This window comes from Blennius ocellaris (assembly GCF_963422515.1).
Source record: "Blennius ocellaris genome assembly, chromosome: 17".
NCBI classification, from domain to species: Eukaryota; Metazoa; Chordata; class Actinopteri; order Blenniiformes; family Blenniidae; genus Blennius; species Blennius ocellaris.
Window position 1 is genome coordinate 8,007,640 of NC_137666.1, and position 23,833 is coordinate 8,031,472.

At 42.0% G+C, this 23,833-nt stretch overlaps 2 protein-coding genes across 2 annotated transcripts; both read right to left on the reverse strand.

Annotated features, from left to right (window-relative positions):
- Positions 1–5,570: 5,570 nt before the first annotated feature.
- e2f2 (E2F transcription factor 2) lies at positions 5,571–15,465 on the reverse strand (the record flags this gene model as incomplete). Its single annotated transcript, XM_080512618.1, has 8 exons — positions 15,352–15,465; positions 14,752–15,026; positions 9,213–9,312; positions 8,284–8,503; positions 7,080–7,257; positions 6,879–6,995; positions 6,596–6,791; positions 5,571–5,857 (listed from the first exon to the last, which is right to left on the reverse strand). The coding sequence occupies exons 2-8, from the start codon at positions 15,010–15,012 to the stop codon at positions 5,571–5,573; spliced, it is 1,359 nt and encodes a 452-aa protein (XP_080368744.1). The 5' UTR covers positions 15,013–15,026; positions 15,352–15,465.
- Positions 15,466–19,642: 4,177 nt separating this feature from the next.
- id3 (inhibitor of DNA binding 3) lies at positions 19,643–21,506 on the reverse strand. The gene is made up of 3 exons (XM_080513238.1): positions 21,135–21,506; positions 20,859–20,933; positions 19,643–20,402 (listed from the first exon to the last, which is right to left on the reverse strand). The coding sequence occupies exons 1-2, from the start codon at positions 21,426–21,428 to the stop codon at positions 20,880–20,882; spliced, it is 348 nt and encodes a 115-aa protein (XP_080369364.1). The 5' UTR covers positions 21,429–21,506; the 3' UTR covers positions 19,643–20,402; positions 20,859–20,879.
- Between the last annotated feature and the right edge of the window lie 2,327 nt (positions 21,507–23,833).

Genomic DNA, 23,833 nt, shown 5'->3' on the forward strand with positions numbered 1-23,833 from the left:
AAACCCAATAAGTACTGCAAAACAACGTGTACAATGTGCAAACACATGCATCTATATTCAATAAATGAGATTTACAGATATTTATGGCTCTTTTGTATCATTTTATTCACTCTACCTTTTACATTGCTCGATAATCTATTGCAATTTGGCATTTTTGTGGACAGAATGAACATTTTGTGGTACTCAGTGTGATCAAAGGTTGTCCCTGCTGTAGGTGTTATGCCTCATTGGGTCTTTGCACCTTGATCCTCTTTGGCCGACTCTCCAAAGCCCCTTCTTCCCTTTCATCCCATGAAAAGTCGTTTTCATTGAAGAAGGTTTTCTGAAGTCCACACAACAATTCTTGAACTAATTCGACAAGTGGGGGGTGGAAATAGACTTGGTGCATTAGAGAAGATGCGCATGCAGAGGGGGAAAGAAAAAAGCCTACCGGTGTTGTGTTTACAGCATCAGTCCTGGATGCCTTCCATTGTCAAGCCTGTCAACTCAAAGAAAGGAGGCGTATCAGTGAACCTTGCCTCGGGGTGAGCCGTGATACAAAACACTCTGAAGTGCAGATGGGTGATTTTAGGAAGCACATTATATACACAGGCTCTGTTCACCACAAAAACCACATATTTGCCTATATGGAAAAGGAAACGCTGAATTAGTTCCAGCCCAAAAGGCAATTTGAGGTTATCGTGACCGTTTTAACCGAAACAAAAACAGTGGTTGAATAGTTCGCTGTTCTGTGTTTTTACTTAATGCTGAATAACTGCATGTCCTCACAGTGGTGTCAGAAGGTTCTTGCCCGACCAGAATAAAACTGTCCTGCACAGCATTGGATACTGTTGCTGCGTAGCTGCACACAAGCATCATCTTCAAACTGAAAGCTGAAAAGGGAAGGGTTCTTTTTTTTTTTTCTCCCCCATTTTCCAAACACAGTCTTTATAAGTATCAAGTGAAAAGACCTGGCGAGACAAACAAATACCATTCATGTTTATCTGTGCAAGTTCAGGCAGAGCGCATTTCAAAATGAGAATCAAAGTCTCCAGATTTATTGCCCGTAAAAGAAAAAAAAAACCTCCTTAAACTGTGAATCAGTGTTGAAAAAAGTACCACACTTTCAAGGAAGTGAGGTCACGAGACAAACAGAGCCCCATAAATAGGTTTGGTGACCCACTTTAGTTGGGCCTCACGAACTCGTTGTTTATGTTGAATGTCTATATATGTGTGTGTGAACCTTTGTGAAAGGAAGAGAAAACCCAACAGAAACAAATGCAAACATGCTTACAAAAATATTTATCTGCCGTTGTGTTATGTGTGTAACATGCATACGCCTGCATGCACAAATCATTTGCATGCATGTCTGAGGTGATGTAATGCTTTGCAGCGTCCTGACAATACCCTCCTTCAGTTTCCTTGCAGACGCTAGTAAAGAAGCAAAGCCTTTGTGTGCCTGCCAGTCTTGGGTCCTATTGTAAAACCGAGCAAACCGGTCTGCTCAGGCAGTGAACTAACATATAGTGAGGAACGCAAGTCCAAGGACGGGGGGGGGGGGGGGGGGGGGGGGGGGGGGGGACTGGACAGCAATAAATTGCTTTCTCTTGTTGAAATAATAATAATTTAAAAAAAGAGAAAACACGAGAGAGACAAAGTGTGGTGGAGGAGAACATACAATATGGGGAAAACAAGTGGAACTTCACTTGTCTGCTTTCATAAACTGCAGTGACTCACTTCATGTTTTCTCCTCTTCTCTCCACCCTTTTCCTTCCTCTGTAGTTATTGTCCTTTCCCATCCTATCAACTCTTTTCTTCCATTGATAAATCCCCCTCTTTGTGGTCACTAACAGTGCCTTCTCTCCCCTGTTTTCCTCTCATACGTTTTTGTCCGTTCAGTTCTGGGTGTGATGAAATGAAGTACGCCGAATACACCTTCTCTTTTTCACTCTGACGCACATGCATACAGATCATAGCTGCATCTTCCAGTAAAATTACCAGCTGCCAGGATTTCCTAGTTGCTTCGCTTCCAAGCAGCCAAGAAAAGTTGCACAAGGTCCTCTAACAGCCCCCCCCCCCCCCCCACCAAAAAAAAAAAAGTTTTTCCTGCTTGTTGACTCAGCTCCAGTGGTCCCGCTATCAATTTACTGCCCCTGTCAGGACAAGAGGCCCAAGCTTACCGTAAAAAATACCCCCTCTTCTGGATCGACACGGATGACTGAAAGTAGCAGGATTGGAGAAAAGGGAGAGGCATTCGATTTATTGTTTAATGCAGAGCTTCCCACTGGAATAAAGCACAAGGGATTGAAGCAATCGGGGGCGTCTGTAGAAGACAATCTGGCTCAAGAACCTGCACAACAGCATTAAATAAATCCTCTGGCTTCGAGGGACAGCCTCTGTTTTGGAAACATACGTCATCCCATTCTCAGTGACTGAGCAGGATCAGTGCAGCGCCATTGCAATCCTCTGTGGCGTCACTTTTCAGCTGGCAACTTTACTGTACCTGCCCTTTCACCCCGCCCTTCAACACCACAGTTGATGTGGCAACAAGAACATTTCCAGACTGGACACAACTCGTCAAACTTGTTTGTGATTCATACAGTGTCACTTGAGTTGTTTGAATTTTTTTTTTCACACTATTTCCCCCATCCAATTATCTATTTCGTCCTCATTTATCTGCTAAAATATTCTCCGCCAGTGGAGAGAAATCTGCACTATTCTGTCAAAGAATGAGACATTCATGCAAACAAAGCAGCTTTCAATACAGTTTGTGTCGTTGTTTAAGGTCTGAAACACACTGAACTGGTACTGCTTTTTAAAAAAAAAACAGAAGCAAATACTTGTCGTGCTCTTTCAGCACGTCTCTCAGAGCTTAAACCACATTATGTCTTCCAATTCTCTGGGAGCACATATAGTGTTTCACACAATGTTGGAATTTTTGGTTGAAGTCCTGACTTTCTTCTTTTATCTTGTTGTTTTGTTGCAGGCTGATCCATAGGCAATAAGACACTTCACTTTTCTTGTGACAGTAATTTGAAATATCCAGTAGCTCATAGAGTGAAAAACACATAAAAAAAAAAGAAGTAAATTTTATCGTAAAACTGTTGAATTTTAGGCAAATTAAGAACTTTGGATCAGTTGCTTCCGACCAGAGAGTGTAAACCACACAGCCAATGCTAAGTTTGTGTGTGTATACGTCGCCTGACATTTCAATCCGTGACCTTTCGTCAAGCGCATGAGCTGTTGTGAGCAACATCTGTTAATAGACACTTGGCATGAGGAGGCGCTTCATTCTGTTTTAAACACAGAGATCTGTTGCAGTGACAGTCCACATGTAGAAGCAGGGTTTATTACTCCTTCATGTCAAAGCTCCACATGTCCAGCGGTCATCAACCTTCTAACTTAAATTAAATGGTCATCGAGCGAAGTAAGCTGTCCTACGCAATCTTCATGTTATAAAGACATTTTAGTTGCATCCAAGTCCTGCAAACAGGCCTCCTTCACACAATGTGCAGTATATTTTCTTGAAGATGTCTTCTGCCTTTTGAATGCACCAACGCAACCACCACCCCCATGACCCACTGAACTTTGACCCCCTGGAGGTCTATTCCTCTTTGTGTGCCTGTTTCCAGAGCAACAAGCTCACAAAGCACGATGCAAGTTTTTTGTCCACCTGTCTGAATGCGTTTGTGGCTCATTGAGTGTCATTGTCACTCTTCATGTCGGCTCATTGTCGCCTCCTCAGGGAATGTCACTTTTTATTACGTCGTTATCCTCAGTAGCCCCAGATAGTGCTTCGATTTTTTTTTTTTAAAGATTTAAAAAATGCAATGATACCTTAAATTCGGCTGCAGGATCACACGACAGGGAAATGGTGCAGGAGATTACAAAAGACCTATTCACGCACGCCTGATTGCATTTCCACAACTGTTGATTCACGACAATTGCTGAAAATGAAAGAAACGACAGACTTGTATAAACCATGGCTTCAGTATTTATTCAATAACATCAAACAGACCACACAATATTACAAAATATTAAGTGCTGAATTGTCATTAAGACAGTCCAAAATTTTAGAAAAATAGGTATAAATACAAAACACTTTATGTACAAATACCAAAAAAATAATAATCCTCGTGAAGTAAAAACAAAAATAACCCTACAAATACTTAATTCACATTGTCTAATCTACAAAGTAAAATCACACACACAAACCGCACCACAACACCAGAGTCCCTCAAACTGTCACGCACACACAAACACACATTTTCAAGTTTTGTTAGGACAGGTCAGCTAGCTTATCTCTGCAGTGTAGAGGGAAAGCCAAAGAATACATCAGCATGAAATTCAAATTATTTTTTTTTTAATTTCTGGAACGCTTAAAATGAATCATGAAGTTTAACAAAAAATGGGCTCTGACCTCGGGATCATGTCTTTGACATTTTAAGTGTTGCACCATGTGGGCAAAAAAAAAAAAAAAAAAAACACACCCACAGATGCACCTAAAACCTGAAGATTAAATACATACATAATCCTCATTTTGTCATTTTTTGACAGAACGGCAGATAAAATTTGCTTTGAAACAAGAGGAAAAAGAAATCACTCCTCAAATTAAACTTCATAGCAATTAACCTCACAGCTGCAACACACATGCTGCATTTTCTTTCTTTTTTTAATATTTGGCTATTTCCTAAGAAATACAATAATAAAAAAATAGAAACACCTTTTGAACCCAACTATTGAACTAATATCAAAAGAGAGCTGGATTTGAAACAAAGCTGCCCAACGAACAAGAGAGAAAGACCCTCCTGTTCAGTCAAAGATTGGATGTGTTTACAAAAGGTAGCCATTATCAGTCATTACCTCTGGGTCACAGCCTGCACGTGAAGGCAGCTCCATATTGCTTTTAAGACAAGGGAGGAAAGAAAAAAAAAAAAAGCAATCAGAGACAACCCAGGACTGTATTCTCAAGCTTGTGGATCCAGACTGGTATTAACAATTCACAGCTTAATGATTTGGTGAGAGGTGAAGCACCCTGTGCTTGAGTTCCTAATGGATTTGTAGCTTTACTCTCATCCAGTGTTTGAATCCTGTAAAGCTGCGCTGCAAGTTAAAGCTGACATTATACAAGGCTGCCCCCTACAGGCCGACGACTGGCACTATAATTTGAACGCAAACTTTGGAAAAGGATTTTTTTTTTCTTTTTTAAAGGTTCCTGAGTTGGTTGATAAAGGCTTCCTGAAAACCTGATGAACCTCGATTTCATACGAGATTCCTTGAAGTGATTCATTTTTAATTGTTGCGGAAAATCCGAAAGATCACCAAAATATTTCTTTCAAACAGTGTTTTTTTTTTTGTTTTTTTTCTAACGGAGAAAGACATGGCCGACTCCTTAAGCTCCCTCATTATGAGTTTGATCAACTTTACAAAATGCACTAATCATTTTCACATCATTAAAATAAGCACAGGAAGTCCATCCTGTGTTGAGATCCACATGAAAACAGGCAATGGCAAAAACGAGTCATGGCTTCATAGTGTATTCCTCTCCTGGTTCATGGTAATATTTCCCCTCCTGCTCTTCCGTCGATACCTCAGCTCCTCAACAAGTCCCCCAGGTCGTACGTGTCGAAGAAATCCGAGACGCCCTCGCTGTCCTCCAGGCTCCACAGATAGTCGTCGTGGTCCAGAGGCGGCGAGAAACTGACGAAGGGAGTGTTGGGGTCTGAGGTGAAGGATGTGCCGGGGAGCTGGTCCTCGGTGATCTGCAGGAGGCTCGGGGGGAGGCCCAGGAGACCCTCCACGTCCAGCAGGGAGGAGCTGGACGTCACAGCTGAGGACGAAGCGGTGGCGGCGGCGGCAGCAGCTGTAGATACGCAGACTGTGTTTGGGCAAACGGGACAGAGAGGGATTCATTGTTTGGACTCAGAACAAACGTCAAGCTTAAAGTCTGAAAGATCCCATCAATCTCTTCTTTGATTAGGCAGCAAAATCAAGCAAAACCCACATAAAGTAGCATCTAGTTTTGAAAATGAATTCATTTAAATGGAAAAGTAGTAAGAGTTTCTTAATAATTTTCCTTGCGTTCTATTGTTTTACTTAAATTTTTCTTAGTAATGAGTTCCCGAGGCTTTGAATTGGCTAAAATATTGAATATGGTTGGAAGAATGGAAGGATGTCTTATCAATATCAGGTTTCAATGAATTGCTATTTATATTAGCTATACGACTTCCAGTGAACTGGCAAATAAAAAAACCCCCAAAAAACACACAAGGAAATCAAGTCAAAATTGGGCCGACAAACATGCTTTTCACCCAGAATGCACTTGAAAACAAGTGGCGATTGATTCATAAATGTGCCTGTTTGAAAAGCGACTGACAATGAAAGCAGCTCTTTATGCAAGATATACTTGTTTTACTTGTATTACATTTCAAGTTACTCCCAACCATGACAATGGCTGCTAGAGCACATTTATAAGCTTAATCAAGTCTATTAAGACGTTTAGTAGGGCTTTTGTTCATATTTTACAACAATTTAAGCTCTAATAAGTGTTTTTGTCTTCTTGCATGCTCATAAAATGACCATCAGTGTTTTGTACAGGACCCCTCAGACAGCTCACCGTCGACTGGCTCTTCTTTGACGCTGTAACTCTGAGGAGTGATGGCTGCTGCCGGCGGAGGGCCGAGAGGTTGAGGGAACTCCTTTTTGGGGCTGACGATGCTCTTGACAGGACTCGCATCTTCCAAACCCTCCTCCGGACACAGGTACACCTCGATGGGGCCATTTTTACTTTTTAAATAGATCTGTAGAGACTGCTGTTGAGAGATCAGGAAACAAAATCGCTCATGAGCCAGAAACTCCACATGTGGATAAAAAAAAAGAAATCTTCAAGTTTGTCTCACCCCCGCCGAGTCGGGAACCTCCAGTTTGGTTTCGGTGGGAGCTTTGACCACGATGACTGTTTTGTCGCGGAGACTGGCGATGGAGCGGATGTCCTGATACGTGACGTAACCCAGCGTACAGCCCGAGGTCAAGGCAACCCAACGGCAGAGCGTGAGGGTGTGTGTGTGAGATCAGGGCGACGAGACAACAACGCCGGTAACGTTTGCAAAAGGATATCTCTGACTGTCTTTGTGTTCTATGAGTTGTTTGAGCTGTGTGGTGCTGGACTGAATGAGTTCGTCCAGACATCGCTCCGCTTTCTCCAGGTCTCCCAGCTCTTTCCTCAGGGCTCGGCCCTTCTGCCCTCCGCTTGTGCCACCTTCAAATACATCTCCAACCCTGGACAGACACACACACACACACACACACACACACACACACAACTCTAACTGACTGCTTTAACATTGTGTTTCCACCACACAGTGTTTCCTGGGTGCCACTAGGGGGCACTTGTACATTGTAATTTTATTAAAGACACGTGTTCATGAGCAAAAACAGTCAGAAACATTTAAACATGTTGAATTATACCATAAAAATGTGTTTAGTTACAGTTGAACAGTGTAATGTGATCAAGCACAGTGTACAAACTCTCAGACTTGTATGAAAAGACTTGGAAAAACAAAAAAAAAAGTTGAATCTGTACTTTTTTTTTTTTTTTTTTTTTTTTTTTTAAGTACCACCACGATTCAACTGGTGACCCAATAAAGTATAGATTTTGGCCATTGTGAATGTAATAACTTGCTAATATTATTATAAAATAGTAATAAAACATTTTTTACAAGTGTCACAGAGTGTGTATCCTCATTGAATGAATCCAGCAACTATCTCACCCCAAACTGAAAAAAACCCTTCAAAACACCTTTTATTAACAAGAAATACAGCTATTTATGTATTAATACAACATTGGCTGCAGTTATTAAATACAATTTTTATTGTGTTATTTCAACCATAACTTATTACACTATTATAAAGCTAATACATTACAGGTTTTATAGGAAAAGGGCAACATTTTTACATTATTGGCAGATATTATGTTATTGGCTGTTAGATATATTTTTGAGTCAAAAACTAAATTACTGTGAAAGTGAAACAAAAAGAAAACCCTCAATTTTTCAACTTCTGCAGCTTCAGTCTGAATAATTATTAACTTCTGTTGATTTGATCCTTTCACTGTAACTCCAAATCATCTGTAGAGGTTTAAAATAGTAATGAGTGAGCTTAAAAAAACTGAAAATGACAAGTGGAGCTATTTATAAATCCTGCCTATATTATCCTCGGCAGTATTCTGAAGTTCTCAATCTTTTTCAGGATTTGCAACCTTAGAGACTTCTTCCTTTGGAATTTGAATTAAAGACGACTGCTTACAGCCACTGGATGTTGTTTTTGGACTTCTTCCGGATGAGCTGGACTCCCTCCAGGACATTGGTGATGTCGTAGATGCGTCTCTTCTGGACCTCCAGCACCTCTGTGGCCCAGTTCAGATCGAGAACTCCATCCGGAGACTCGGCGATCAGACCCACAAACTTCTTCGTCAGCAGACCCAACGAGGTGTCGTACCGCGTCCGCTCGCCTGGCGACTTCGGAGCTGTGGGCAAAGATGGAAAAATGCAAAATTTGAATATGTAGAGAAATATTTGTTGTGTTTATTTACTATAAAAAAAAAAATCTAATATATTTTTTTAGGTGCATTAGGGGGTCAAGGACTGATTGAGTACATTTTCAAAATGAGACATTAAAGCTTTTGACTATATTTGAACATAAATCTAAGCAGTGGAAATTACTAGTTAAATTCATTATATTTACAAGGAAAAGTAAACCTACAAAAAAAACCTACTCAAAGCATTAGTTATATTTAACCCACATCTGATTGTCAAAATTGAGCATTTAATTCAATTTACATGAATGAAAATGCCCAAGATTAAAGCACACAAATAAACAATAAAGTTTATGAAATAAGATGTTAGGAAATAAATGCAAATGTAAATTTGAGTTTTTCAATTCAATTGATACATTTAATAGCTTCAAAAAGAGCTCAAAAGACTTGATGGCTTGTTTTTTCTCTCTGAGATTTTAACTCACAAAGCAACAATCATCCAAACTACCAAACCGCTGCCTTTCTGTATTTATCTCCCGTCTTTAAATTATAGTTTAATTGACAAAATGCAGCCCTGTTCGTCTACTGCCATCCTATTTATTTTTTTCTTTTTGTGTTTTTAACTGCCACAGAGAAGAAAATAAAACCACTTCTAGTTGCTCTTGTTTTACAAGTGTAAAATCACCAACATTGTACTCACTTCTTGGGCTGGGTATCCTCACGGTGACGCTGCCTTTGCCTTTTGGTGTGCGGAAATCTGGCAGATAAAGAGGATCTTCTAGATCCAGCTTTCTTTTTGCCTGGAAACAGAGGGTGAAAGTAGAATTAACCGACAATGTGTTTATCCGATTTAAACTTACTTTTGTTTGACTATGGGAACACACAACCATGAATAGTAAAAGTTATCATACTAGGGTTTTGGAAAAAAACAAACGAACAAATGTCTATATATGTTGACATGTCAAAAAGATCCAGTTCATCATCAGTAGTGTGGAGGCCCGTCCAGACCGCCAGTGGAATAGTGACAGAAATGCAGGCAAAAGGTCTAAACAGGGGCTTGTTGAAAAGTGCTGTGTCGTAAATGTGCCAACAACCCTCAAGTGCAGGAACAAAGCAAACCCCCCCCCCCCCCCCGCCACCGCCGCCGCCGAACACACTTTCCCAGGCACTTCAAGAGGGGCTGATTTGGTGTGTTTGTGGGTGGATGGGGGAGAGAGAGAGAGGAGGCGGGGGTTGGGAGGCTCTCGACCTGCCGCCTGAAAAACTCCAGGAAGTCACTCATTGACCTCTCCTCCCCCTCTGCCACATCTCTACGGCTCAAGCACTCCGATCCTCCACACGGCCACACAGAAATAGAGCAAGGACGTCGTCCAGACCAGGTTGGTGGTTCAATTCCCCCCATCTCTCCATGTGCGGGAATGGGCAAAACGCGGTCAACAGTGTAAAGCACTCAGAGAGTATTGCTGTGGGTAGATGCACTTTTTCCTCTTTTTATTTTTTGTGCCTTCACTTCAAAGAACGCAGCTTCAATCAAAATCAACGAGGTGAACTTTGGACACAATAAATCCGCATGTTGGTCAATACATTATAGCAACAAAGCTACAAAACAAAAGTGAATCTGAAAGGAAAAAGGGCCGCCACACTCTGCCAAGCCGACCTCCTGCTGCCCAGTTAATGACACCAACAAATGTTTACGACGGATGAGAAAGTCTGCAGTCAATCAGTAACTTTCACACCGTGCGCCGGCTCTGGTCGACGTCGCGAGCGAGGCGTGGGATTTCACCTTGATGCCTCGGACAGCTGGGTAATTTGTAGCCTCACACCCTCCATCCTTCAAGGCTCTTCACAAATACTTGCTGGGAATAGTTCCCTTTTTTTTTTTTTTCCCCCTCGTGAGGTCAACTTTAACTCGCTAATGCTATATATATTTTTTTTCCCTATCAGAGATGAGAAAGGTGCTGAATTGATTGAGCATGTGTGGATGTGCCTGGGTCAGTGAGGACGGTGGGTGGGTGGGTGGGTGGGTGGGGGGGGGGTGATGAAGGCCAGCATTGTCCCAGTGTGCTCCCTGACATGTCCACCTGTTGACAGGCGACATCTGGAGCGGCGCAGGCCAAATGTACAAACTGTTGTCGGAGAGGATTTAGGAGTCTTAAAGAAACTGGGGAGAGCAGCCACATTGGAAACCAAATAATAGCTGTCGGTCTTGAAAATGAAGCCGCGTGCGATTCGACGTTGACTTTTTGTTGGCTTAAGAGTTGTGACAAATATCCGTCAAACCACTTGGGGTCACGGTGAAAGACCAGAACAGACCGGTTGGACTGTGTACAAGCTGTGGCAGGTGTTGCGTGAGCAGTGGAGGCGATCCGTCAGCTTTTTGCTGACTCTCAAATCCTTCATGTGACCCCGGCACGGGGGGGGGGGGGGGGGGGGGGGGGAATAAAATCTGACACACAAAATGAAGTGAAGCTCTTGACGACTTCCTCGATCTGAACGTACGGGTGCATGTCGACGTTTCCACGCACGCCCAGCAACAGCTTTGAGTCAGCGGCAGGGTGACGTGTCGTCAAAAGGGAACCAACGGTTTCACCCTGCAGCTGTACGGGTTAGGGTGGGGGCCGCGGTGCTTTCTCTCTCTTTTTTTTTTTTTTTTTTTGCATGAGGGTTGGACGTGGTGAGTCAACCATACTACACAAACACAAGATCATGCAGTGCTTTTAATCACGCTTTATACAAACTTACGACACTTTTCACTTCACTGAGGGGGAAGTGGCGTTAAACTACGCGCTGAAAGCGAAGACACTTTGTTTGTTTGTCGATTATTTCCTTGTTGCAACAGCGCTTATTGGCATTTAATCTCAAACGGTTGGATGGAGTGATTATTTCCAATTAAGAAGAGCTACGATTATGAGGAACAGAGCAGACTGTCGGTTGCGCCCATGATGCCATCGAACCAAACTGAAGATTACTTCCCCTTCCAGTATGCGAGATTTATTGTCAGGAGCCCAGTCACAACAAAAAATAATTTACCAAACTAAAGTTTCCTCTTATTTTGTGCCGAGTTTATCGAAAATGGTCACGTTTGACAAAGGACGACATGAAGATATCCATAATGCACACTGAATAATTCCCCCATGTATTCAAAATGGGTGGCCCAAGTCCACTACCCTGATCACCAGCTCTTTATCTCCTGGACCGACTCGGTCACTCCCCTCACGTTTGCTGGAACCTCACCCTGCCGGCTCGTAAAGTTACGCCCAAGCTGGCCGTCTACCGTTTGCTGTACATTGTCTGGCTCATTCCCCCGCCGCCCGGGCCGCGATGAGGAAATCTCCACAGTGGATATTCACAGACACTAAAAAAAAAAAGTCACGTGTGACGCTTCTGCAGCCGGGCCTCTCCTCAAACCAACAAACCTCACCCGGCAGGCTGCACGGGACTCGGATTCCACCCGAGCTAAAGACAAGTCACAGTATGCCTACAGATATTTACCTCCTCCATCCGGGAAGCCCTCAGGAGGAGTGGGGCTAACGAGCCTGAGAAGAGGTACAAAACAGAAGGAAGGGTCTGCCAGTTTATGCTGCTGGGGGGGTTTTGAAATGCAAAACTCCCACTGTTCAGGACGTCGGGGGTGAACCAAGGTGAGCTGCAGGGCGAGTTCATACAGTGGGAAATGTGAGCGATGTTCCACTCCAGTATGAGTGGAGGGGTAAAGCCCAGGGGCTCCCGGAAGCTGAGTCAAAGAATTGCAACTGGTTGAGAGGATGCTCTTGCAAGAGGTGCAAGCTTCAAGGGAGAAAAAAAAAAAGTAACTTAAAAAAAAACAACAACACAAAGGCAGGATGACTTATTCATAAAGAGACAAGCTACAGCGGCCGATTGTACGCAATCCGCTGAAGGTCTGGACACACGCACATGTGACATAAGCAGGGAAGAAGAGGGGTATTGTTTCAGAACGACATTATGCAGATGCATGTTGTGGTCAAACTGCTACTTGGCTTCAGTGAAATTTTCTTGTAGGATATCAAACAGATAAATCCATTCATGTGCGGCGCCGTCGAGTTCAGAAGACGACGTCTGATGCGAGAGCGTCGCTGTCATACTGCATACGTACACCCACAGTCGGGATCTGTGTGTTTGGTAGACTATTTCTTTGTTGCAACACTACTTCTTTTGACAATGGATCCCATTCCACTGGACGGCCTGATTATCTCTCATTTCAACGAGATAAAGGGCTTCCTTGGACTTTGCTTGGACCATTATAACACATTCACTATGAAACTAAAAGGAAACAGAATGACACATTTATCATCAGGCCAGGTTCACATACCACTCTCTGAACCACTGCCTTTCACTATAGTTCACAGCGAAACCGGTCAAATATTAACTTCTTCCCAGGGGCGCTTCAGAAAGCATGCACCCAGTGACTTTGTAAATTGCCTCCTTCTCGTTCAGGCCGTTTCCCAGTGAGAGATGCTGAAAAAAACACACAAAAAACAACCCAACAACCTGTGGTTGTTGTTCGAGTTCACAGAAGTGAGCAGTACATGAAGAGTTAACACGTTTGAAAGCATAAAACCCAAAGTTGAGCGTGCAGTAAAGCTGCAGGGTCAGCAGGTGCAGGAAGGCGACACTGCTGTGTTCAAGTTTGGTTGTGAACTGAAACAAACTTTGACTTTCTCATCGGGTATCTTACATCCTGCTACTTGCAACATATTTTTTTAACTGGTAATGAGTCAGCAACAATGCAACAGGTCCTGTATTATACTGTTGTACACAACAACGAGCTGAAAGGTCAACGTATTCAAGTGTAATTCAGCAGAGGTTTCTTCCCTTCCCGTAAAAATACCACGATGTTCATGTGAAGCTCAAGAGTTAAAAGACTTCGGTAATTTCCCGAAAAAGGCCCGAGGAAGTTTCATCATATTGGAGCTTTTGAAACCTGCAACCACTTGGTTTCTCCCTAAAATGTACCTCGACTGAAATTAAAACAGCCGTACACCGCCGAGGCATAGCTGAACAACAACAACAACAACAACCACAACACAGCACGATGCCTTTTTATCTGCAACTTCTCACCAACTTTTCACAATATTGTTTAAAGCATAACAAACCCCAGCCACCATCAGTTCTCGGTACGGTATGTCATGTGAAGTGGTGCTAATGCTGGATTAGATCAGGAACCAGATGGATGTCTGTAGAAATGATGATGAAAAAGAAAAAAAAAACCACACAGATAACAATGATGACATTCACCTTGGCGAATGATGAGCCAGGTGGTAGCCTATTTCCTCCTTTACTTACGTCCATCTAATCCTCTTGGAGGACCTATTAGTGAACGCAGGCTCACAGGGCAAGGGGTTAACATGAGATTTGGAGACCATGTACACCCTTCAACCCCCCCCTCTAACCCCTTTTAACCCAAACTGTAGTTAAACTCACACACGTTCAGGTTGGCCCAGTGGAAAACAGTCGCCTCAATTCAAACAGGGAGAACTCTTTAATATCGCAAAACAACTTTGGACTTCTTCTTCTGAGCTTCGGGGTAAATAACAGTTGTGCGGTCGTGACCTCTAACCTCCGCCGCTCTAATGCAGAACACAAACAGGTTACGGAGGTCCTGTATGGCCTCAATGACGGGAGCAGATGGAGCAGCTGAATCACCGCATAGTGTCAGAGGATATGTGCATGCACGAGGCGTCGCTCCTCCACCAGCCCGGCCTTGCTCCTCTGCATTGTTTGGTGGTGTAAAAGCCATCCAACCAGAGGGGATTCACACACATGCATATTTCTTTTCTCACAAAAGAGGGGCCACTATCAAGCCCCCACCCCCCCCCCCCCCCCCCCCCTCCTCTGGTCCTTCATCTAAGCGTCATGTACACACAGTGGCTGTCTGGGTTTGTGTAGCTACAGCTGGACTATGACAGAGACAGAGAGAGAGACAGAGAGACAGAGAGAGAGAGAGAGAGAGAGAGAGAGCAAGAGCGAGAGAGAGAGAACAGCAGTCACAGTGGCCCCTCTATGGCTTATCAAGTCCAAACATATTTCAATGCGCCCTGCTAGAACATGCATACCACTGGATATCCTGAATGATTTCCCAGGTCTGTGTCTGTGTCTGTGTCTGTGTGTGTGTGTGTGTGTGTGTGTGTGTGTGTGTGTGTGTGTGTGTGTGTGTGTGTGTGTGTGTGTGTGTGTGTGTGTGTGTGTGTGTGTGTGTGTGTGTGTGTGTGTGTGTGTACCGGCAGCCTCCCGGAGGATGATCTGATGGGTTTAGCCTCCGGTCCGTGGGGGGTCGAGTACAGGCTGTTGGCTCTTTGTTCGGCCGCGGCCGTGTTGCAGATCTGGGTGAAGTATCCGGCCGGTACCGTGTGCATGGGCGGGCTGGACAGCCCGGTACTGAAGAAGTCCGTCTTCACTCCCCCAGCGGACAAAGCCTTCATCTTCTGCTGGGAGCAGGGCAGACCCACCGCCGGAGAGACGCCTTTAGGCATCCGCATCATTTTCCTGAGTAAAACTTGAATAGAACCGGATCGGTCAGATGAGGCGTTCTGGTGCAGCAGCGTGAAATCAATTCCGATCTGTAATACTGGGAGGCTCCAGCAACTTGCAGAAACATTCATTCCACACTGCGCTTGAAAGCGAAGCTTGCACTATACGAACACACAAAGGCAAAACAAACGGCTCAAATCGCTTTCTTTTGCAATGCAAAATGCAGAAATCACACATTCAAGAGAAACGAATCTTCCTCATATATCACGTTAGCGCGTTCAGTAAGCAGGTATACGTTATTATATGTCATCCTTTGTCCGGTGTCACAGTGGAGGGGAAACTCGCCTTACCGGTTCTGAAAAATGGTCCCCTAAAAATAAATAAGATATTTAAAACATCCGGAATGATAAAAGTCCGGCAGCGGCGTGTCCTGCTTGAAGTCGTGTTGGAGATTTACGGCTTCGTGTGACTTCCTCTGCGGCTGAATCCGACCCGGTTTATGGCTTCAGTCCGGCCGCCTCACGGCTCCTCTCTCTCCATACAAGAGGACAAGAGGTGGAGAAGTGCTGCCTGTTTTAGCGCCAAACTCGCTCCCGCGAAATTTAGATCTCCCGCGGTTGGGAGTCGCTCCTGATTGGCTGCCGGCACGCTCGGCTTGTCTCATTTGCATAAAACAGTTGCGTAGAGGTAGGACCCGGTTTTTTTTTTTTTTTTTTTTTTAAAGGAACAGGGGCACTATTGAAGTACATGATGTTCTTGTAATGCAAACAATGGCCAGTCCAGACTATATAATCACACACAATAAAAGTACATACATTATATATGATTATAACACATTATGTGATCCATACACAAAACAAAAACAAGCATTTATTTATCCAGCTTACTCAATATTTTTACAATCAAGTCATGTTTTAATAAATTTTATCACAGATTTTTCATGGACAAAGCATACAAAAACACAGCTGCCTTTCAATATATGAATTGAAACTATGGTGGGTAATTTCTGTAATAATTTGCTCGCACACAAACAATGTATAAAACCAAGAGAAGCAATGGGACAGAGTGTTTATAATATGAAATCAGGCATATAGATATTACCATCTGTCAGAGAGCAACTTAGTGAGAAAAGAGAATATTTATTGTTCACATGGGCCTTCACCCACCAATAAATTAAATTGCATTGTGGCCCCCTGCAAGGTGTTGCTGGCCAGAGTTTGTCGATAATAATGGGATTCACTTAGTAGCACTCTTGCTTATTGGCTCAGAGGAGATATTGAAAGAAAACACCCCCTCCCCCATCAGCACAGCCCCAAACCCAAGCCGTATGACTTGACCCCCATTGGCGAAGATAAAGTGGACTCCCAACTACAACAAGCCTATTGTCGTGGCCAAAAATTATCTGTAGTACAAATGGAATCATATACTTTTATTTAAATGCTTGAGTACATGGTAACTTGTTCTCTCAGAATTGTGGCGATGACTTTAATATTTGACAAACTGGAGTTGGGGAGGAGAAAGCTGACACTGTTGTTTGCTCATTACACTGGATTAGATGTGATCATTTGTAATTAGCAGGTGGTTGAGATGTCTGTTCATCATCTTATGGAATAGAATAACAAAATAAACTAAAGGATGAGATTAGATATGATTTTAAAATGTATCTCAGGATGATGTGAAACTGAAACGTTTGTTCAATATAATGTTCAACAAACTAATTTTCAAAAATCTTTGCTGAGCCAGAAGAATAGGAAAATTATATAATTTGCTGTACTCATGAACTTGATCGTAATTTATCAGTTTTAGTTTTTCATCACCAATATTTTCCATTGAAACTATACCACTGAGGTGCATCAGTGGGCCATTAATCCATCTTCTTTTTTTTGATATTCCACAATACAAACTTATTTTTTTTAAAGTGACATGTTTAAACAACATGTTCTCAAAAATGGATTAGAAGACATTTTCTTGTCAAAATATAATGAGGGATCATTAAAAGAGGTTAAAAAAAAGTTGTTCTTTCCAAAGTATATTGCATGATATAAATCAAAGTACATAAAAACAACTTATTAAAGTACGCCAAGAAATATCATTTAATAACAGTGAAGGGTGATTGTGTATTTTGTTACATCCACAAATGTAAGTGTGTGTATGTATAAAGATATCTTCTCATTATGAAGAATCACATGTCATGAAATATGCTGTATGAAAAAAATTATATTTGGGAATATCTTTCTAATGACACTGGCTTCACGTAAAAGAATATATTGGCACAAATGTATGCGTTTATGTTTGTCATGTTTTGGTCTTTTACCTCAAAATTGAAAGACATTGTGGATATCATTAGATTTGCAAACACTACATTGTCTTTTACAGTTGTTGTGATCAGGCACATGACACCAAACAAAAAGAAAACACACACATCCAAACATTCATTGTGGGTTTTTTTTTTTAGATCAGCCAATTTATTAGATTTTCTGTTGGTGGTGGTGTGTGTTTTTACTACATCACTGTATATTTTGTTATGATATTAACAGTAACACGTAGTGTCAAATAGTTTGTTGAGGGTTCTACAAGATTCACAGGGCGAATTTGACATTTGGAGGACTGTGACCTTATCGTATGTTTACTCTGAAAGTTTGTCATCCAACACCTCCATCTGGTGGCCTGTACGAGTACGTGATTTTATATTTATTTATTTATTTATTTATTTATTTATTTATTTATTTATTTATTTATTTATTTATTTATTTATTTATTTATTTATTTATTTATTTAGAAATTAAATTAAATTAAATTAAATTAAATTAAATTAAATTAAATTAAATTAAATTAAATTAAATTAAATTAAATTAAATTATACAAATGTTTTTTTGCCACATATAGCACACACAGGTAACCACATATGGCCACTTCACTTTTTTCTTGTTTCTTTAAATGTAACTGCAATGAGTTCATAACAGTTACAGAAAACATCACCTATCAGATTAAAATATTTTGTTGTTGTTGCAAGACACCTATAATGTGGTCAAGAAAAGGTTAGACAAAGGGATTATTATTAATGTTTTTAATACGTATATCTACAAGTCACAAATGTAAATAAAGGTCTTGTAATGGTGTTTGATGACATTCAAGTATTGAGGTTCTCAATTTTCCAGTTCAAAAAGCAACATTTTGCTGTCTACTTTTAAGCCAATCATCCTCATGTCCCATCAATAAATGTCTGTATGAAAAACCAATGTAGTAACAGGTACAAACATGATTGCTTTCATTAGTTTGTATGCTCTCTCTCCACTCCTTTACACCTCCTTGCAGTCAGAAAATCGAAGTTTGTGACAAGATATTCAATTATTAACTTTTTCATAAAGAATTGAAATTTTAATGTGTGCTTATGTGTGTTGTTGTTTATGTTATATTTCTTTATTATATATATATTTATATTTGAAAGGTTTTGAGTCGGTTGGGTGAGCTGTAACGGTGGTAGCATAAATAAATCTGGATATTTAATATACTAAAAACCTTGCTCATGGCTCCAAATCTTTATTTTGTGTTATTCCTTGCTGAATGGGATTTTCACATGCATCCATTCATCGTGATGCATTCTACTTGTACTTTAAAAAAGAACAAACTACAACAAATATTCACTGAAAGTTTTAATTTGGTTTATATTGTCGCCAGTTATTTATGTATATACAGTGGGCAGATTACAAAATATGGTCAGATTATCAGAAATGCATTGTGAAGTATTTTTGTATTGTATGACAGGTCCAATATAAAGTTTTGACTGCGATTATCGAAAATTACTAATACAATATTTTTGTGACAGCATATGGGAGGTAGTTTATCCGGAGTTTATCCCAGATTACTATAGGTGAAAACAGCTGGTGAATTCCTAATATAAAAGCATTACTATTTTAACATGTTGCTCTTTCTCAAAAATGTTTATTCCACTGTCTGAAGAGACAGGCATTATAACTGGCAGGAACATCATTTGACCACTAGATGGCAGCGCATTATCATAATTAGAAGTGAATCGAAAGAAGTGGGTCATCCTGTTCAACTCCTCTGAAACATATTGAAGAATGATACTTTTGTTTGCCTCTCCGTTCAGTTATGGACTATAAATAAAGTGAAAAGCTCAAAAGCTTTTTGCGCAAAGTAAAATGTCCGACGGATCCTCCAGAGGATTTTGTTCACTTTTTCCAGAGCAAAAGTAAAATTTCCAGTTAGACTTTTGTACTACGACACGTTTTCCTTTTAATTGTTAGTAACCGCTTATTGTGTAAATTACGTTATAAACAGTTACCGACTTAAAGTTCCAATATCTATTCAACATACTTTAGATCTTGATCGCTGACCTGAATAAGATCAATGATCAGGACTGTCACTTCACATCCTTCATTATAGCCACATCAAGGATGTTCAACCATTATCTGTTGTCATTACTGTCAATGGAAAAATCGTTGTCACAGGAAACTCCCTTTGCTTGATTTCCAAGAAGTCGAGCACAAGATTCATCTGAAGACATCCTGTTGTCAGCATTTCTTTCTTCCAAAAAAAAAATCCAGTCAGCATCACCCTCGTCATCTGAACATACATACTTCAAACTCATTCATTCCTTCACATAAAGTGCACCAGTCAGCTTATTCACTTCCCGTTTTATTTCATTACATAACATACAAAGTAAAATACATAATAGAGTTTATGAAACTCACAGCACATTGTCTGTAGAAATACCACAATCCCTACAAACATTTACAATCAACTCTAGTATAGAGTTCTGATTATACCTAATAAGACTCACACTCCCATTCAAAGAAAAATACCAACATCCAGAGTGACTCACACCTTACATACCCATAGCAGATATGTACACATTCTTAAAGAAAGGTTTGAACAGTCTGCAGATCATGTGGGGGAAAAAACAAACAAACACATTTTGGGGATACAAGACACTGTAGGTCAGGTTGGATGTGGAGATCAGTCAGAACGTTTGTTTGGAATGTAGTATATTTAAAAAAAATTTTTTAACGACAATGTACCAACATTTCTACTTCTATCTATAATCGGGAATTCCACGATGGAGAGGAAGGCATACAAAGCTTGTCGCTTTCAGTTTCCAATTCTGGCTTCTGCTTTGGTGTGCTGATTTGTCTGTCCAGGAGCCAAAGAATGAGTCTCTGTTTTCTTGCTCATGCACTACTGTTGATCCCCACTCATCTAGGAAACAGTCCACTTATTCTTGTTCTTTCTTTAAAAACTCTCCACCACGTCGTTGTCCTCCTCCTCCTCCTCCTCCCTCTTCTTCTCCTTCTCCTTCTCTCCCAAATACCTATCCCACCCTTTCTGCCCCTCTTGTCCTCTTGCCCGGAGTGAAGTGGAGACATGTGTTTCCCTGCACCTGCATGGAGAGAAAGGAAGAAAAGTGAAGTCAGATCTCTCCCTCTCGCCCTCCCTCTCTCCCTCCCTGCAGAGGGGAGCAGACAGACTGGCGCCGAGCATGGAACTTTCATTAACCCCAGGCAGATAGCAATGAATCCGCTACACAATCATTGGCCTGTCTAATTGGCAACCATGGTGAATGTGGAGGGAAGGGAGACCTTCATTTTTCAGCACATCAATGCCTGCACTTATTCTCTCTGTGGTATTTTTTTTTTTGTAAGTTATATTTTAACTCGTGGGATTTGAGACTCAAAAACAAGACACAGATGGAGCAGATTCCCAGCGAATGGTTGAGAATTAGCCGGAAGACAGGGCGCCAGCACCACCACCACCACCACCCTTCCACCCCCAGCAACACATCCATTGTGTGCCTTTATTTAATTAAGAAGATACTCATCAGAAGACAAACGCTCACCGTGATTTCTCGTCCACAGCTTTAATGGCACAATCTCCCTTCTTCTTTGGAGAAATTGCGAGTAATATCCGCAGTCTGGAAAAGCGAAGAGGGGAACAGTTCAAGTCAAGAATTAATACAGAAAATAGGATCGATATGGTTTTATAAACAATATTCTATAACACCCTGAATCTAGCTGTAGGCTGAAAATAAGCTCATTTGACGCGTAATGCAGACGCACGGGGCATTTTTTACCGACAGTCTTAAATGCATTTAATCTTAACGCATCCCCTTCACCTTTATTGACAGAACCATCTCCGGCGCGTCCTCCGCCTCCAGCGCGATCTGCAGGTCGAAGATGTAGTCGATCACGTGCTGCAGGATCTCCACCTGGCTGACGGACTTGTTCTGCGGGATGCTGGGCACCAGCTCCTTCAGCTTGGAGTAGCAGTCGTTCATGTCGCACAGCGCGCCCACCGGCTCGTCCACGCACGAGTGTTTATTCCGGCTGATGGCGAGACTCTGCTCCGAGATGCAGCACACGGCCTTGTAGCAGCTCCTCACCGAGCGGACGGGACTGATGGCTTTCATGGTCGATATCTATAAATCTCTTGGATGCGAGTTGCTGATTGTATTTGTCTTCCTCTCCTCGTCAACGTGTCCCCGGACAGCTACAGTAGTGCCGTGACAGCGGCGTACGGTTAGGTTTTTATACACCACGCGCCCGCTGACGCCCCCTTTCTCGCACCGCGCACTGATTGGTCGGTGTTCAAGAACAGGCCGCACACGATTGGTCGATCTCACCTTGTGGAGGGGCTGGAAGGAATGAGGAAATTAGGCAAGGAAGCCTGAAGGCGACTGTCAATCAATTAGTTTAGAAATCGTTTTCTGGTGGTGGCTGATTAGAAATCGACAGAATTCATAAAAACCACATCGGGAGTGTACAAGAACCCCCCTCACAAAGTGTAGAGAGCTGCCTTCTACTTCACATCAATACTCATACTATTAAATAGAAGGCATGGATAAATTGAAATGATTTCTTTAGCTACTTTATGTCCAGTTTTTGTTTACAGGGCACACGTGGATGGAAAAATATGCTCTTTGTGTCTATATTGTATCAACAAATTACATCTCTTTATCATACTGTGCCTCTTTTGTACAAATCCATTCAGACCTATGGTAATTCTGAAACATCTCAGAGATTTCTTCATTTTGGGACACACTGCAACAAGACGAAAACAGAAAAGAGTCAAATGTGGGTAAAAGGTCAGACTGGTGACTTTTAAAATGAATCAATTGGCAAGAGTGTTTTTTGAATAATAATGTAGGCCAATCAACACAGATTCCTTGTTTATTCCTTGTTTTGTTTTTTTTAGAGTACCTTTGCTTCTCCATATGTATTGAGTGATAATATAGCTATATATCTTGTTGTGGTGAGATTTAATGTACTCAAGCTGTCAAATCATTGGCCAAAATCGGAACGCTTTTTGGGTGAAAGTGTTTCATAAAAGTTGTATTTTAACAATTCCAAGTGTTGTTCCATTTTAGTTTACATCAAAGCACGCTCCGTACTGCTCCTATTTGGGTCTTATTTTCCCCTTTTCTCACAATCCTGTTTTGTGGAGGAATGCAGGCCTGAGCCAGCTGTGTGTCCTATCCCGGCCCAGCTGTGTTGATCTAACGCGCCAGTCCCAGACATGCTGGCGCCAGCCTCCCGACGTCATCCATTCACCCCGACGCGCACTCCCCTCTTTGGCAGACGGCCCGCCCTCCCCCGTGAACCATCGGAGTGGAGAGAAGCAGAGGCGCTCGGAGCTCAGATTGGCTGACCGGTTGTGTCACTCACCGAAAATACTCGGCGGCCTGCGCGCTGCTTTGCCTGCGCCTCCTGGCACTCATGGAAATCAACGAGATCAACTTTGCAAAGGCTCTACTTTTTATACCAATGGCTATAAAACATGACTCAGAGATAAATCAGTTCATAAAAAGTGACAAAGAATCAGGTTTGATATTCATTTACACCTTTTCCTCCACAAAGTTAGAAACAACAAGAAGGCTAGTTTATTAATTTAATCATAAATATTGACATTATAAGCTCCGGTTGATAAATTATGCTGCACAATAATGTTCGCGATGTGCAGACAGCTACCAGCAGGCAATAGTCTTATCTCAATTTCGGGCACATTTGTGCGTAAATACGCACGACAGGACATATCCTCCCCATTACGCGGAGGATTTACAGATGTTGGAGGGACTGCCTCTCTCCTGGTACCCTCTCCCTCCTCCGCACAACCATTGACCCTGTATGACAAGATCACTCAGTGACCTCACTTTAGAGCAAACCATAATATTGAACCGTGAGACAGGACTTCGATCCACCGCTATTTTAAAGATATGCGTGAGTGGCGCCGAGTATCCAAACAAGACTTTGACCTCAAATATCTGTCTTAAATATGTCAAGGGGAGGACAAATATTGCTTCAAATTTCCGAGGTCTGGTGGGAAAATAATTGTTTGCTGACGGAGGGACTGCTGGGACAGTGACTGAGCGTTGGAGTTTTGGGACTGGACGTCTACAGCTATATAAAACATCCCATCCTCATTTGATCGAAAGCATTTTGTAACTTCGTATATATTTTGACTATGAAAGTTGTTTCTAAGTTGTTAAAAAAAAAATGCCAGCAGACTAATTTCACTGTGCTATCCAGCGCTTGTCTGCAGATTCCAGAGTTCCCAGTGCGTAAATCTGCGAAACACACACACTCACTAGTGTGTCTGGGCAGGGATCAGGTGCTTGTCGGAAAGGCCCCGGACACAATCGAGTCTCTCTTTCAATGGATGGGAGAATTCCGAGCCCGGCGTCAGTGAGTCTGCCGCTCTCTCCCCGCCCTCCCTCCCCCCTCTCCCTCCCTCTCTCCCTCTCCCTGCTCCTCCGTGCAGCTGGACGCAGACAATCAAGCCATCAACAATCGCCACGCATAATTAGCAGCGCCCCCT

Excerpts from the sequence above, each read along its gene's own strand:
- id3 (XM_080513238.1), bottom strand. The coding sequence starts at position 21,428 with ATGAAAGCCATCAGTCCCGTCCGCTCGGTGAGGAGCTGCTACAAGGCC. Across the intron at positions 20,934-21,134 it reads AGATGGTTCTGTCAATAAAG|ACTGCGGATATTACTCGCAA; the intron begins GTGAAGGGGATG and ends TCGCTTTTCCAG.